Here is a 16,779-nt window from a genome sequence, read left to right on the forward strand (position 1 = left end):
CTGTATCTTACCCGTACTCGTCTATGGGGCAGTGAGAGCTAACGAAACGAAATTCAACATTTAGTTAAGAACAACTCACCGAGCTATGGAGAGAAAAATGATGGGCCTAACGTTTTTGATACCGGAAGCGGGCAGAAGAGGTGGGTTAACAAGCGCGTGGTAATGACATCCCAGTCGAAATCAATAGGAAGAAATGGGCTTGGGTAGGGCATGTAATGCGAAGGCAAGACAACCGCTGGTCCGTTAGTGCAACAGAGTGGATTGCAAGAGAAGGCAAGCGTACAAGAGAGCGGCAGAAAGTTAGGTGAGTAGATGGTGTTAAGAAGCGGCCCCAGCTGGCAAACTCCAGGGTTAATCGGAGAGGCATGGCATAGGCGTCTGCCCTGCAGGGGGCGTAGTCAAGCTGGTGATGATTCTAAGGCTGACAGGTTCACCCACCTCCGCACACCTTGCCTCCTGTCCGGCCTTTCTCCTCACATACTTGGGCAAGGTGCATCTACAGGCTTTATTTTTTTTTCGCTGCCTTGATGTGGTTTGAGCGACAGCGCTCGCCCTCGGGAGAGTTTGAAGTGGAATGGAAGAGTCGCCCCTAGCTTTATTCATGTTTCTTTTTCTTCGATTTAATAGCTTCTTTTCAGTTTTTTGTGGCACGCGAAAAGCTTACAGTACTAAGAGACACAATATTTTGCATCCATTTCGCGAGTATAAAGAAAACAGATTCAAACTAGGCGCCCAACCAATCACAAAGAAAGCATCCAATCAAAATGCTGCCTCTGTTCCACTGCGAAAATAGACTTTCCGTTTCAACATCATCGGCTCGAACTAAGCCTTTGTGGAGAAAATAAAATTTTATATATTACGATTTCGGCGATCTCTTTAGGCGTTCAGGCGTCACAATGCCCCTTATTCTTCATACAAAGACTGCGTCATCCGCCAAAGGGCATGCCGGGAAGATGAGGTTTTGTATTTGGCTTCACTAGTGAGTGCCAAGAACGTGCATTCTCCCGCAGGACCAGGGCTCCTCCGCGAAGCCCTAGCTAGATCCACCCATTGCACCCGCACGGTTCTCCACCCTGTGATTGTAAAACATTTTATTCGCCGGGAAGAGCTTGGCAAGAGGTCGCGTTAAGTGGTCGATAGTACATAGCCCTCGACGACTTTGTCAGCCCACTCCACCGCCAAAACTTGCGTTCTGGGGTCAGAGCTAGCCAGCACGGTCTCCCACCGCTCGAGAGAAGGAGCTGTAACTGTGAAGATACACACCATACTCCACCCTGTGAAGATACAGCGTTTTAGACTTACTCAACGAACGCAACATAAATGAATATTTGGTATCAGACACGTATAGAAATTGTCAACGCAATGCTTATGGGTAGGCTTAGGAAAAGTTCAAGTGTTGCAATTAAATTCACGTTTTCGGGCGAACACTAGCCAAGCCCAATATGAAACTTCATCTTCGCGGCATGATCTTGGTTTACGAAGCCCTACTTCATCAGCTTTCTCTCAAGGCGAGTATCAGAATGTCTGTGCTTAATGCATCCGGTGCTGGCGTCCTCCAACAGGGGCAAAAAAAAATAGTATTTGGTTTTGGGGACGGAGAATTTTTAAGCTTACTGAGGAAGAAACTGAACTCGCAAGAAAAGTATTACCGATTGTTATTTGCGGGGGTTTTTCTCTTTTCGGTGAGTTTTTATTTATTGTTTTTGACAAAGACAAAGCGCTCGCTCAACACTCTGCGTTTTTTATTCTTTGCCTACTTGCCTCAGCGTGCCAGAAATTGTACACAATTCTGTAGCCTTAGTGGAGACAATAATCCCCCTTAAGTTTATTCACCTTGGAGAGAAAAATCACTACATTACAGAGACTGCTTCGATTTCCTCACTTCAGCATGTAAGTCATGAGTGGTCAGCGTGTCGTGACCACTGAACACTGAAATCGGTTTAGTCTAAAAGCCTCATGGCTTTTTGTTCATAAGACTTAGTCACCAGGTACCGATGTGGATTAGCAGAAGATGAAGTTGGAGGATATGCAGAGTTAGTAGAAGACGGAAAACATGGAGCGCGAGGGCAAGAAGATTTATAGCTGTAGAAATCATCATCATCATCATCATCATCATCATCATCATCATCATCATCATCATCATCAGCCTGACTACACCCACTGCAGGGCAAAGACCTCTCCCATGTCTCTCCAATTAACCCTGTCCTTTGTCAGTCGCCGCCACTCTATCCCCGCAAACTTCTTAATCTCATCCGCCCACCTAACTTTCTGCCGTCCCCTGCTGTAGAAATAGTACATCGAAAACTGCTCTTGCTCACGAGGTTTAAAGTTTAAGACACATGCTACGCATATATTCAAGAGCTCAAGTGCCTTATTGGTGTTTCGCATACTCAGGCTATAAAATTCCTCAGTGATCTAATCACTGAGGGTGGTTAGATCACTGCGCCATGTTCCGCCTGATTTCGAAGCGAATGATAATCTTCAACGCAGCCGCCTCGGTTCTGTCGTCTATGCGAATAGGGGTGTCAGCGTAAGATTCTTCGTGAAAGTGAGGGAACAATTAGGTCAAAATATGGCCTCATATAGAAAGAAAAGAAAGAGAATGAAGATGAACAACACTGCACGAGGCAACGTGACCAAAGAAGAAGGAGACCTGCCACGGACCTTCACGTGCACATCGTCTCGTCCATTCTGGAACGTCCGGTCAACGTACAAGATGCAACCCGGAACGATTCGTGCTGCTACTGAGCAAGGTGAGCGGAGGCAGTGGAAGCGATTGTCAGGTTTCTCATTGGATACAAGCGTTCGCGTGATAGACTTGTTTCGACTAGAAGTGAGTTAGTTAGCCCATTGTTGTAAGCTAGGCCTATTCGCACGGCGTAACGCGATGCCTGCCCCGGCGCTACGCTTCGTTTCTGCTGCATATTTTGATGCTGGCGCGTGCGTCCGCAGACAGATGCAGTGAATGCTTTCTTTTTCTGTTCAGAGCAGTCAGACTCAGCTCATTAAGCCTTCTGTCGCACATGATTGCCGTTTGCGGTTTGCTGAGGTTGCTTTCCAGTGCGCCATTTTTACACTAATACGGGGCTAGCATTACAGGGAGGTTGCCACATTTTATCAGGTTAACATTGTGTTTCTGAAGCAGCCTTGATCGTGACTATGCGAAATGTTTGTTGGCGCATATCAGTGAACGCCTTTTGCAGATAGTCTACACGAAACTTTGTAGTTGCTTTCTTACCCTCAAGCTGAGAAATGTTTGTGCGGTAGATCGCTTCGCAGTTACTGAGCCAAATGTCTCGTTTTCGGACGCAACTGATCAGCTGCCAACGGGTAATCAATGCAACTTATGTACGAAAAGTACTCTAAACCCTGATAGACATTTCTTTCCAACTGCCATAAGTCGATACTTTCATGTCTAGACCGAGTGCCTTAATTAGGTCATCAGACATTTAAGAGGTGCCGAATCACCTTGAACGCACATGCCTGTGTCGCACAGGTCCTTTGTTGTCGGTGAAAAACGTCGCGCCCAACGAGCCCTCTAAGGCCCGCACTGGATCGTCGTCGTGGCTGCAGCTGATGATGGTGCTGTGGAAGAACATCTACCTGAAGCGCATCTGCCGCCACTACACCACGACGCTGCTCGAGATCGTGCTCATGGTGGTGCTGCTGCTGGGGATCCAAGAGGACTCTGTGGTCCGCGAGCCGTTCATTCGAAAAGGGGACACCATATTTATGCCCGTCCGCTCGAACACATTCTGGAACTCGCAACCCGACATGGCCCGTATCGAACAGGTGTGCCCCCTTTATGAATACGATGAGGACAGCGGGATTTTATGCTTTCAGCCTCTAGCGCAGTTGACGTAGCACAACAGTAGTGCGAATTAGGTGGCGCTGGAGATATTTTCAGGCGGATGTGGGTGACGGAGGAGCTTTACTGAGCATGCGCCGTTGCGAGGACAGTGAATGAGAAGTGGATGCACTCACAACCCAAGTTAGATTTTTCCAGAGCAGAGGCCCTGAAAGATGGAGTGTTACGACTCCATTGGGTTCAAAAGTACTCCTAATTTTGGTCCGTAGTAGGAGTTAAACCTTTTGGGGACCGAAAGATTGATAATTCACTGCGCGATCGCCGATTACCTTCAAAACTTACTTGCAAACACGTCGAGCCTCTAATGGCCGAAAGCTCATTTCTCCCTTTGCCGACACAGTACAGTAGGACGAATGTAGTGGCGTGTAAGCATGACTGGCCAAAATACTCCCATTAGCTTTCTTGCAATACAACTGCTTGGCAAGCAAGCTGTTCTCGAGACCGAAAATTAGCAGCCGATTTCTCATGTGTTTTTTTTTTTGTGAGTAGCCTCTGATTGGACCATAAAACGCTTCGCTATAGCACTTGCTGGGTAATGCAGGCTCGAGCTGTCCTTAAGTGCGAGGCGCTTTTCTATAGTTCGAATGGGCATATATCATGATAAAGCAAACCACCAAACATGCGCCGCAGTTTTGAGGCAGCATACAATTAAATAAGTGCGCTCGATACATTCCTGTAAGCAATTTGTTTTTAATATAAGGGGTGTTTATACCGTCTGAAATTCACAATGTATTTTGTGACGTACCACAATGCATTTAGCCTCACTGAACCGCGATTGGTAGTTACTACTGAGCTGTAGACTGGAGTTAAATGTGAACAGCACGTTTTCAGTAGCCCTTCACAGCTCTATAATTGATATATTCCTTTGGGGGTGTATTACCTTCGAGGAACCTTTTTCAATCAATTAAAAATTAAACTTTTTGACAAAAATTTCGCAGCTGGTGCCTTTCGCCCACTCTTTCTCTTATCTACAGTCTTTCATATATAAAGGCTTTGGTAAACTATAGCGCTATTTCGGCGTCAATCAACGCCTCTGATATCACAATTGGCATCGCTCTGCCACAGGTGTACTTTGCACCCGTCGCCAACAAGTACCTCGGCTGGCTGACACGCACCGCCATGAAAGAGCTGAGCGTGCCAAAGGTTACCGGGCTGGCGTCGAAAAAAGACCTTGTGGCTGCCATGCTGAAGCAGAACAAGACGCCCGTGAGTACCGTGGGACTGGCATACACGAACGTGGCTCCCAAAGACACCACCACCGTGCCTATCAGCTTGCGGGTTACGTTCTTCGGTGGACGCTTGCCTTTCGACGTGAAGGTAGGCGAACGTCACTTCGCTTTTCCATTGCGGCTGCGGCTGTTATGAATCTGTTTAGATGTGTCTAAAAAAGGGAGCAGTGAGATTGATAAGCCTGTTGAGAAACCACTGACGCTTGTGGAAGCTCGAACACCTTATTTGCTACGGGCCTATTCGCTTATTAGTACCAAGTTAGCTGCTCAATTTGATGGCGTAAAGCGAGTCTGTGTCCCAAGGCACAAACTGGAACATGATCGTCAAGGTGTTGGATGCGCTCGCTTTTAGCGTGGTATTTCTAGGGTAATATCATAAACACGAAACTGAACATGAACTGAATCGATCTCTGTCCAACATCCCCCTTTTTTCCTACAGTTTTTCTTGAGCCCTTAGGGTTTTTCCTGCATCGCGACGGATGCAGGCCTAAGCTGACCACTTTTATCGCGTGTTCTTTTTTCTATAGCTCCTGTACTCTCAGCGGATTCTGTCCCAGCCGGCGGGACCTGCAGCGGAAGAGCGCTTTCCAGAGATGAACACCCTGCTTCCAATCATGGGGGCATTGCAGCAGTTGCACCTAGAGAGGCAGGCGGGCCTGTTCAACTACACGCAGCAGTTGGAACCCGCGCTCATGCGGCGGTTCCCTTATCCGTCCTACATTGAACACCGGGACACAAAAAACTACGCTCTGGTGCTTACGCGTTTCTGCATCGGCATGCTCATACCGTTCGCTGTCTTCGTCGCCAGGCTTAGCGAAGAGAAATCCACAGGTAGGTACAGAATGTTTGTTTCTTGGTTGGTTTTCTCCGCTGAGTTAACACAGAGCACAAAAGCACAACCCGTGAAATAAAGGACAGCCGATCCTGATTCGTATGAAAGGGAGGAAAACAAAGAAACAGCGGGTGCAAATGAAAGGACACTGAAACTCATAAGCTTAGCAAGTTTTGTATTATGGCATTCAGTTACATTTTCTGCCAGAAATGATCAAGACTGTCGTTAGTTCTGCAGTCTCAGCATTAAACTACCCGAATACACTCAGCCTACTTCGTTTAACGAGCCATTCTCTCAATAAATACCGTATTAACTCGCATATCGCCTTTTATGTCGTATATGAAGACCCCGCCCCCCCCCCCCCCCCCCCCCCCCCCCCTCCCTCAACTTTGGGAGCCGAAAAAGAGAACAAGAGTTGAGTTGAGCAACTGAAGGTCCTAGCCGCGAGCGTGCTATTAAGGAGACCGGCAGAACACACTACATTCCGGAAATCTGGCTGCGCCGTTAGAAACACACCAGAGGGAAGCCGCTCCTCTGCTTTCCCAGTATCGGACGCAGCTGTCGGTGACATCGAAATCACTTTGTGTCCCTAAATTTGTCGGTGGTCCGCGGGTAAGATGATCGCACGCTTACATGTTGCGGAGAACTGTCAACGACATTCAGAAGGCCTGACTAGCCACGCAGGTCAGCCTCTTTGAAGAGCAGAAAGTTGGGCGTGTTGATGTATATGCATGACTGAAAAAAGCGCGAAGGAGACAGAACGACGAGAAGAAAGGGCGTCCGCGTCTTTACTTCTTTTCTTTTCTCGTCCTTTTCAGCCATGAGCCACTTTGAGAAGCTCCGTTTTTTTATGCGGCCTCTGAACACCACAGACGATGACATAATTATGCCGTGGGTGGAAATTCATCAAGGGGCTTTAGCAGTGGGGCTATGTGTTTACCTTAGTATCGGTATTATCTGAGAGCCGAATGCGCACCTGTTTTATAAAAGAAGCGGCGCGATTAGCGTTTGTAAAGTAACGCTGGCAGCAACTTCCGCGCTTCGCGAAGACTCAGCTGCGGCCAGAGCGCGGAACGTTCCACAATAAAATTTTTCTGCCATCCTTTCCTGGATCGGGAGAAGGCTTTGGCGCTTGCCTTGGACGCGATTTGCGTATTGGTTGACCCCTGGGTTTCGAAAGCATGGTTCTCTAAAAAAAAAAAAAATCAGATTGACCTACACCTGAGTTACTACAACGGGCTCTATAAAAAAAAAATTGAGGCCGTCTATTATGACTTGGGCCTCCATTCAGCCTTGCTGATACTATGTAGAGAAGGAAAGGTGAATTTTTACAAACCGCGCTTCTGCAGGTATGAAGGAGCTGCTTCGGATTGTTGGCGTGGATGACTGGGTCTACTGGGTGAGCCACTACATCAGCGGCTTCTTCATGCACCTCATCATCGTGACCCTCATGATGCTCTTTCTGTGCGTCAAGAGGAACGAAGAAGGCCGGGCATTCATCCAATTCAGCGACCCCCTGGTGCTCTTCTGCATCCTGATGTGCTTCTGCAGCTCTTGTCTCTGGCACGCCACGCTCCTGTCCATGTTCTTCCAGAGCCGTAAGTTAGAAGCTCAACAAGCAACATGTTTCGGCTCTATAGAATTTGCTGATTTCAACGCAGTTGCTATCGTTTAATTCGTAAATGCCATAAACAGGTGAAAGGAGGCTGTCATGATACACCGGATGTGAAGTCAATGAAAAATTTTAGAGTATTGCATTCCGTTTCCACGCGCCGGCGTGCTTGTAAGGAATATGGCCACCGTAGCCAGTGTTGCCAGAACAGCGAGCGCAAAACTTTGCAGGTTTTCATGGAGTAACGGCTCTCCAAAGCCTCCGAGTTCTCCTCTAGGTACTGCATTATTTCGAGTTTCTTCTGAGTGTCTTTCATGGTATCACTCGAGCTGCCTCTGCTAGCTACGCAGATTATTTTGAAATTTATAATACGACGCTACGAACGCAGAAATATAAAGCAACGCAGACATAATTTACTTGCTGGGAGGGAGAGAAAGCGGCTGCCATACCTCTTCCAGAACCATTGGCGGAAAGAGGGGGATTGCGGCACTGAAAATTTTTTCACCGATTCTAACCAAGAGCGGTTAATTTATTCTGATTATTTTACTGATAGCTGCTATCACCATCATTATCAGCCAGTCTTCGCCCCCTATCTATCCGACATCTTTCCAATTAAACCGTTCCTGTTCCAGCTACGGCCAACCTGTCCAGGCAAACTTCTTAATTTCATCCTCCCGTCCAACATTCTGCCGCTACATGCTACCCTTTTCTCGGAATCCGGTCTGTGATTCCCAATGAACATCGGTGTTCTTGCCTCCCCATCATATGCCCTACCCAAGCCCATTTCTTCCTCTTAATTTTGACTAGGATGTCATTAACTTAACTTTGATCCCTCACGCCCTCTTCCCTCTTCCTGTATCTTAATGTTACCCCACTCTTTTTTCTTTGCGCTGTTCTTAACTTAAACCTTTTTATTAGCCTCCAAGTTTCTGCCCCGTATGTATCTACCAGTAAGATACAGCTGTTTTATACTTTTTCCCTCATATGTATTTGATGGGTGTACTTGAAGCAAATTTACTAGGGGTGTGCGAATATCAAATTCTTCGAATACGAATCGAATACGAATACTTGGTTCCGAATATCGAATCGAATATCGAATAATCAAGGACAGACGCATTTTACCACTACAAAACATTTATTTGAGCACCCGAGAACATCACAGTTCAACTATCAATGATTAAATGAACACAAAAGGTGTGTGTATCAAAGTCTCCAACATTATTATTACAAGTGTGGAAATATCAGAGAAAATGGCTAGTACACAACATTGATTAAGGCTTGCTTGCCATAAGCACAAAAGCGCGTTGCTGGGATGAACATAAAAGGTTGTTGTGAAGGAAAATCAGCTGCTCCACATGGTCAGGCAGAAGTTGTTCCCTTCTAGCTGAAACGACTTCTCGAGCCACAGAAAATGCCCTCTCACTTGGCACTGAACTGACACGTATTGCGAGGTACTTCGTGCACAGCTCTAACTATACCAGCTTCGCAGGTATAGCCACAAAGAAGCTCACCAGCGCAGTCAGCTACGGCAAGGCCCAACGTTACGCATTGCTCTGGGCGCCGCCGTGTTGTTGTCTCTGTCGATATGACTTGCGGGCCGAAATGAACGGCGGTGCTCGCATAGAATATTCGGCAATATACGAATATTCGCGCCTGATCGAATATTCGAGACGACACGAATACTTGGATTTCGAGTCGAATTCGAATACTAAAATATAATATTCGAATTATATTCAAAACTTTCGAATATTCGCGCACCCCTAAAATTTACCAGTAGGTAACAATTGCGTCATGGTCCCTTTGTCGATGCTTGTGGATTCTGCGTTGTCTAAAGCGTTCGCGACAAATCGTATGAGAGCACGCCATAACTCTGAGACGACAGCAAACAATCAACTTTATCAGACATATCAGGACAGACTTGCGGATTGTCATGGTGCAGCCATTCACGGCCATTACTGTACTGTATCCGAGACCATCGTTATCATGTTGCGATTTATAAAACAAGCCGTGCTGTCAAAATTCTTATGGTGTTTGTTGCAGGTTATGGTTAGCATTTGTCCGCAAGGAAATTAACCACACAGTAGGAGCGGATAAACAGTGGATGGGCATAATGATCATAGGTAAACCTAACTACCGACTACCCTAACTACGGAAAGGAAAAAAGATTATCTCCGTCTAACTCAACTTGTGAGCACGATGTGGTGTTCATGATAAGCAGTGAAGGCAAATAAAGCATCCTGAGAACAAACCGCATCTAAAATAATACTTTTTTTTCTTATATTTTATTCCTACAATACCCGCAGAGTCATTAGGGCAATATAACTGCGACACAAAATTTTCTAAAACAATTGCACTGTGCTGCAGCAAACCACACCTTCTGGTATTACATCGTGTCGTTAACTGTATAAGGAATAAGTGAGTGTTTTAGCAAATATGGGCTGCAGTAGTGTCACGCCTTCAGTTCGTGACCATTTCGAGCAGAAACTTAATGCGCTTCCTGTAAGCAATTTGAGGCGGTTGTGCCTATTTGTTTTCGGCAGAACCATGAGAGCATTTTGTTAAACTTTTGTGACGTTCGTTGAATGGGCATCGGCTAAGTTCTCTTTTTACATTGGCAGTGGTGCGAAATCTGTCGACCTTCCTGTAACAAATTGTGCAGCGGCAGACTGCCGTGCAATATGGCGTGGAATAAAATATTTTTGTGCGTATAGTAACACACATCTACATGCAATGCCGAACGCTTAGTAACTGTTAGTACTGTTATTGTTTGATGAAGGTGCAAGAAATGATGTGAAAGAATAAACACAAACCTGCGGTGGAAAGTTGTCGATAGAAAATGCAGCAACTCCAAATTGCAATGTTCCATCTGGGAAGTGTCACTCCTATCACGCAGCGCACTCCGCGGTAGCCGGCGCCATGCTCTACTGGACGTTCAGCTGCCTCATGCCCTTCCTGGTGCTGGAGAACGCTGGCGGCCAGGGCTACCACTTCATCAAGCGGTGGCACAAGCTGGCCACATCAGTATTTCCTGGCATGAGCTTGCACTGGAGCTTCCGCGTACTTGAGCGCTTCGAAAAGTTTGGTGAGAACCGCTTGCTTCAGCATGGCACGCTGCGAACATCATTTTGTTGTTCGTTGCACCCATGCCCTGTAGCCAAAAAATTGGGCAGGCACATACTACTGCTTACGTGGGAGAATGCGAAAGTATTTAAGTGCGGAGTTGTGATACTTTGCAGAATGATTGCGAGACATCAGCATGACTACAAGGCATGACTATTCATTCTTTGTAAAAAACTTTATACGCCTTACATTACGTTGCTTTTTACTTTGCTGAGTCATGCGTTATAGCTATAACGGCGCGGTATGGCTATACTACTTGTAAAGTGCTGAGTCATGGTTTGTTCCAGAATGATTGAGTCATGACTATGTTTCGTGGCTACGTCTTTGTAAAAGCTCTATGGTCTTACATTGATTTCTAGTTAAGTACTGAGTCATTCGTGCCACGTTGCAGAAGTACAGTGCCGAGCCATGCGTCAATACTTGACTACGCGTCATAAAGTGGGTCATGTTAGGTTGTAGAATGAGTCATGACTATAATCCTGCGTCATAACTACGCGTACTTTGTACAAACTTATACACCTCCTCTAAGTGCTGGTCAAAAGATACTTTGCAGAATGACTTAGTCATGAGTCATGACTACTACTAAGAGTCGTGGTTACGCATGCTTTTTAAAAACTCTACACACATAATGTTACTCGTTAACTGCCGCAATGATACGTTGCACAATGACTATTAGTCACGCAACGACTGTGACTCGTAGTCATAGTCATTCATTACTCTAGATTCTACGACTACGATGAATGCGCATGATTTCTAAACACGCTTCAAACCTTACATTATGTTCCTTGCTAAGTATTGTTGAGTGGTATTATGATACGTTATAGAAAGAGTACGTGTTATGACTATGACTACGAGTCATGACTTTCATAGGTTAAAGTAGGTTACATTCCATTATTCATGATCGTACATGCTCGCTTATATGTGTTGCGACATCGTACAAGCGTTATAAGCTCACTTTTGGACTCTCAGGGGAGTTCGGTGCCAACTGGGCCAACTTTTATGACCGCGCTGCTACACCGGACAACGTGACCCTGGCTGAGATCGTGTTCATTGGCGTGATGTGTGACTGCTTCATCGCCATACTGGTGTGGTACCTCGACAACGTAATGCCCACCGGCCCGGGGATCGCCAAGCCATTACTGTTCCCGTTCAAGGTGCACAACCTAAACGCCCTTAAGAAGCAGAAACATTCTCCAAAATGTGTTCATTTTAACCAACGGGACTTTGTTGACGAGAAGTGCTGTCTATAAATTTATCGATTAACAGCTGCAACCGAGAGGCAGGTGAACAGGGCAGAGTAGGAAGTTTGCCGGGATAAGTTGGCCGCAACTGGCACTGGGCGAGGTTAATTTAGAGACATGGAGGGGGCTTGTTTCCTGAGTTGTTCGTAGTTTGAATGGTGATGGTGATAATGATGAGCTGCTCAAATCGATGTGCTAATTAAGGGAGGCGCATGTAGCACTACAGCACTGGAGCAAGCTTGGAGCCCAATAATTAGAGGATGGAAAAGGGCCCAATGCGCGAATTCGATTTACTGCCAGTGGTTTTTAAATTAATGGTCATTGCAAACCGCAATCTCAAAAGAGAATACGTTGGTAAAGAAGTTTGAGCTTCTTAGATACTCCCAAGACAACATAAAAGAGAGAACGAGGCACGCTCAGCAAAGCGCAACTTACAAATATCGGCTCCTCTCCGCCGCCGGCGGCGAAATTGTTGAACACATAAACAAAAATGTGCGATAAAGCGTCCGTTGTAATTGTATCAGCCAATGGCGGTCATCTGGAAAGGCATTTCTTTGCGAGGCTCTACGATTTTTTTTTTTCGCTTTGAGACAGGCGTTTCAATCTAGGATTTCCATCTTCTCATCCGTGAGGGCAGCTGAACATCCACTGACGTATGCGCCGTGTTTTGCTGGTCTCGTTCTACATACCTCTGATATTTCATTTGCGCTCGCAAGAGTGATTGCTTCATAAAACTTTGGAACACCCTTCTTTCATGTTTAACAATGATTCGTGAAAAGGTTCCAGTGCTGTTACCGACATGCTTGTTTTATGTTCTGGTATTCTTTCATTAGCGCATCTTGCACCAAGGTCGATGTTGGCCTTTCCTCAATAAAGTGTAATCTTATACGCGACTCTGATTTCTCAAGAGATAGACAAACTTGTGCTTAATGTTCCATGCCCTTGCGTGGCTTTTGCACCTTTTCTTGTTTGCCTCGTCTCATTGCACATCCGTTTCAGCTTTATCGGGGCTGACATCACGACTCTTACTTTATGGTTCCTGGCAACCTTCTTTAGTCCGTACGATACGCACTGTTCCATCTTCATTGTTTTGTCTTATAAATTCCTAGGCAGCGCACAAACTTCTCTAGCAATCCAATATTACACCAGCCAGCCCTAGTACAAGCACTGCTGAACAATAGACAACTCATTTCTTGAAACATCGCAGATGAGCTACTGGGTGCCCAGCATCACAATAATCCCACCACCGGTACTCAGCCCGGAAGAGGTGGAGAACTTTGAGGCGGATCCGAAGGACGAAGCGGTCGGAATTGACGTGTTCCACGCCACCAAAGTAAGTCCACTTTGCTCTGCGGGCTTACAAAAGGCAGTAAATTAAATGCCGTCGCGGCTTTAAACCTACCTGTTTAACACGCCGCTTCTTCATTTCCTTGCATGAGAGCGTTCCTTAATCTAATCGTACTAATGCGAATGAGGCAGGCCCAGCAAGTTGAGAAACATTTTTCGCATATCTTCTTAGCACGTTATATCAGCACTAATTTTTTTTCGGCGGCGTGTCATGCGGCGTTTTGTCATTCGCGCCGGAGAATCCAGCTGCCAATATCCTGATAATTTTAGTCGTTAACTTCGAAATCATCCTAAAAATTTGAATGACGATCTAACACTGCACAGCTACGCCATAGGGCCGTCGAAAGCACACCAGCTTGCTTTATCTCGCAGATGCGCATGTAGTACGGTACAGTACAATATAGTATATTGCAATACGTCGCCGTAGTGGCTGAGTGGTTATGGTGCTCGGCGCTGTCCCCGAAAGACATGTGTTCGATTCCGGCTGCGGCGGTCGCATTTCGATGGAGGCGAAATGCCAGAGGCCCGTCTACTGTGCGATGTCCGTGGACGTTAAAGAGCCCCTGGTGGTCACAATTTAGCGGAGATCTCGAATACGGCATCCTAAATAGCCTGAGTCAGTATGCGAGGTTAAAACACATAAAACATTATGTTGCAGGACATATACGTGACTTTGGCCGCCGCGGTGGCTCAGTGGTTATGGCGCTCGGCTGCTGACCCGAAAGACGCGGGTTCGATCCCGGCCGCGGCGGTTGAATTTCTTTGGTGGAGAAATTCTAGAGGCCCGTGTACTGTGCGATGTCAGTGCACGTTAAAAAACCCCAGGTGGTCGAAATTTCCGGAGCCCTCCACTAAGGCGTCTCTCATAGCCTTAGTCGCTTTGGGACGTTAAACCCCAAAAACCAAACCATATACGTGACTTTGCTTTGAGCCGAGCGAAGCTTTAATGGCCGGCCCGGCGTTCGCGTTGAAGTTCGCCACTAGGGTCAGCGAAGATAAAATACCTTTCCTACGTAGGAAGTAGTACTCATTGAATTAGTACTACTTCAATTAAAGTAATATTGGCTCTACCGTTCCCTTATCCCCTCCGCGATGCATGTTCAGGGGCGCTCAGTATTTAATTCATCACGGGGATTATCTGCAGGACTACGACGGCGTGCTGGCCGTCCAAGACGTGAGCATGCGGATCTTCGAAAACCAGATCACTGTGCTTCTCGGCCACAACGGAGCCGGCAAGACTACGCTGCTTAACATGGTCACCGGTGAGCCCAAAACATGTGGTCTAGCTGACTAGACAGTCATCGCTGTACCGCGCTTGCAATCCCTGTCTCGTTTTCCTTAGTTAATACCAATACGCCCACGACAAAGCAAATAGAATTCCACAAAGTTGCGAATCGTTAGCAGTGGGCTTTGAGATTTTTTTTTGCAAGATGAACGAATGAACCCATAATATTAAAATCAATTCATAAAAAGCTCAGAAGGCTTTATTTTTCTTTTTGGTGAGACTTTGACCCTCGCAGATATATTTTTTCTTCAGCCAGCAATCTCTGAGAATTACTGTTTTCGGTTCTCTAGGCCCTGCGAAAAGCTCAGAGCATTATATATATATAGGCTTATGGTCCACCTGTAATTCAAGGGCATTTTAGTGCCATAACGTACACAAATACTATTCTTGCTCACTGGCACTCTTAGCATAGAGTGAAGAACAGACGAACCAATTAAAGTAGATGGTCTCGTAGGCGTGTAGCTGTGTCATCAAGAACATACCTGTAGTTGATTGGGGTTGATTGCAATTGGTTGTATAAAATATGCATACGACTGTTATGATAAGGCCACGATAGATACTGTGTGTTTCACCTAGGATCTCCGATAATTTTTAAAAATGCGCTTTTTGAGTTTGAAGAGCGCCTTTTTCGGCATCGCATTGTGAGCCATGAAGGCCCGTTAACAATTATCATTTCATCAGCTTTTAACTATTATTGTCAGTCTTCTTATTTTTTGAGATACATGTAGCTCACCGTAAATAATTTCCATACAAGTTTGTAGAATTTTGAAAACGCAGTTACCCTTGGCGCTGTGGCGGAACAAATTCTCGCTACATAGTGCCAAAATGCATGCAAGAAGTATGCAGGAAAAGCAACCCCTCCAGAGCACGTAACACGTCGAAATATCCGAAATTTATTTGGCCACAGCGCGGAGGGTAACTGACTTTTCGAAACTGAAAAACATATCTAGAAGTATATTTCTTACGGCGGACTACACAACTCGCAGTAAATAAGGATGCATATTAGTTAACCAGCCTACTGTTTGTTATCCAAGCCTATAGTGAATCCATAGTCAATTCTTACTCAATGTTCTCGGCAAAGAGAAGAGGGTTAACCTTAAGCTAACCAATGACGCGCTTTGCGTGTAAATAGGGATGGAAGTGCTTGCTGCATCCAGCATTATCGCAAGTTTGGAACGAGTGTCTTAAACTTCCCCAACGAACCCTTCTCACTGCAGGATTCACCGGCGCCACTGCGGGCACCGTGGTGGTCGGGGGCTACGACATAATGAAATGCACCAAGGACGCTCGCGAGAGCATCGGATTCTGCGCCCAGCATAACATCCTTTTCGACGACCTTACAGTCGAGGAACACCTGCTCTTTTTTGCGGTCGTAAGTAAAGTTTGTTGTTCTTCTTGGATGACTTCATGATTGTAAGCACAGAGGCAGACTTTCTGTTGATGCACAATGCTGACAGTGTAAAGACAGAACTTATGCTCAAGTTTATTCAAACGAAATGAATGAATGAATGAATAAATGAATTTTATGAATGAATGAATGAATGAATGAATGAATGAATGAATGAATGAATGAATGAATGAATGAATGAATGAATGAATGAATGAATGAATGAATGAATGAAAGCAGTCCGTGTGACTGATTGCCGCTTAGACAATGTAAGTTGGTAGTTCCATAAAATCCGTTTCTGGGATAGTTTCCTTATAATTACTTATTTAGTAAAGTTTTCAATACCTAATGAAGTTGAATTACACCACTCCTCCTTTCAATTGTATGTCTCCGTCTTCGGCCTTCATTAGCGCAGTATAACTTTTTCATTTTAAAGGCAGTGGAGAGCGTCTCCATAGTTTGTCGAAGGCAAAGCATCATTAGACCTCTGCAAGTGTCAGGCTAACAAGCGATGCGATTATGGGGAGTGTGCATCGAATGCTGGAAATATTTTACTTTGCTGGTAAAAATTTACAATATAGAAACTGTTTTATCAAGTACATCTTCGAGCTTGTGAAAGGATACATCCAGCTTGAAGGTTAGTGCTTCAAAAATGTTCTCGTAGCTGGGTAGAAAATATTAATCTGTGATACTGAAAGAGAGCCTCAGGAAAAAAAAGTGCCGATAATGTTGGCTGCGAGTATTCTTCCACGCTAATAAAGCTCTAGCGCTAAAAGCGTAATCGCCGGCGGCACATGCAGTGTTGAAGCTGGTTTCCCATTCTCTACCACCGACGCCGTCACCTATTCTGTGCGCAGG

At 45.7% G+C, this 16,779-nt stretch overlaps 1 protein-coding gene across 1 annotated transcript; it reads left to right on the plus strand.

The window, feature by feature from the left end:
* Window positions 1-2,608: 2,608 nt before the first annotated feature.
* LOC149343383 (phospholipid-transporting ATPase ABCA3-like) lies at window positions 2,609-15,945 on the plus strand. The gene is made up of 10 exons (XM_089546949.1): window positions 2,609-2,753; window positions 3,497-3,792; window positions 4,934-5,185; window positions 5,625-5,928; window positions 7,279-7,527; window positions 10,435-10,623; window positions 11,631-11,815; window positions 13,110-13,235; window positions 14,394-14,511; window positions 15,752-15,945. Exons 1-10 carry the CDS (start codon window positions 2,609-2,611, stop codon window positions 15,943-15,945), a joined length of 2,058 nt encoding a protein of 685 aa, XP_089403075.1.
* The last annotated feature ends 834 nt before the right edge of the window (window positions 15,946-16,779 follow it).

This window comes from Amblyomma mixtum, chromosome 5 (assembly GCF_055824585.1).
Source record: "Amblyomma mixtum isolate Tamu chromosome 5, ASM5582458v1, whole genome shotgun sequence".
In the NCBI taxonomy this organism is placed as follows: Eukaryota; Metazoa; Arthropoda; class Arachnida; order Ixodida; family Ixodidae; genus Amblyomma; species Amblyomma mixtum.

Coding starts and splice junctions, on each gene's coding strand:
- LOC149343383 (XM_089546949.1), top strand. CDS start 2,609: ATGAACAACACTGCACGAGGCAACGTGACCAAAGAAGAAGGAGACCTG. Junction 3,793..4,933: donor ACATGGCCCGTATCGAACAG/GTGTGCCCCCTT, acceptor GCTCTGCCACAG/GTGTACTTTGCACCCGTCGC. Junction 5,929..7,278: donor TAGCGAAGAGAAATCCACAG/GTAGGTACAGAA, acceptor GCGCTTCTGCAG/GTATGAAGGAGCTGCTTCGG.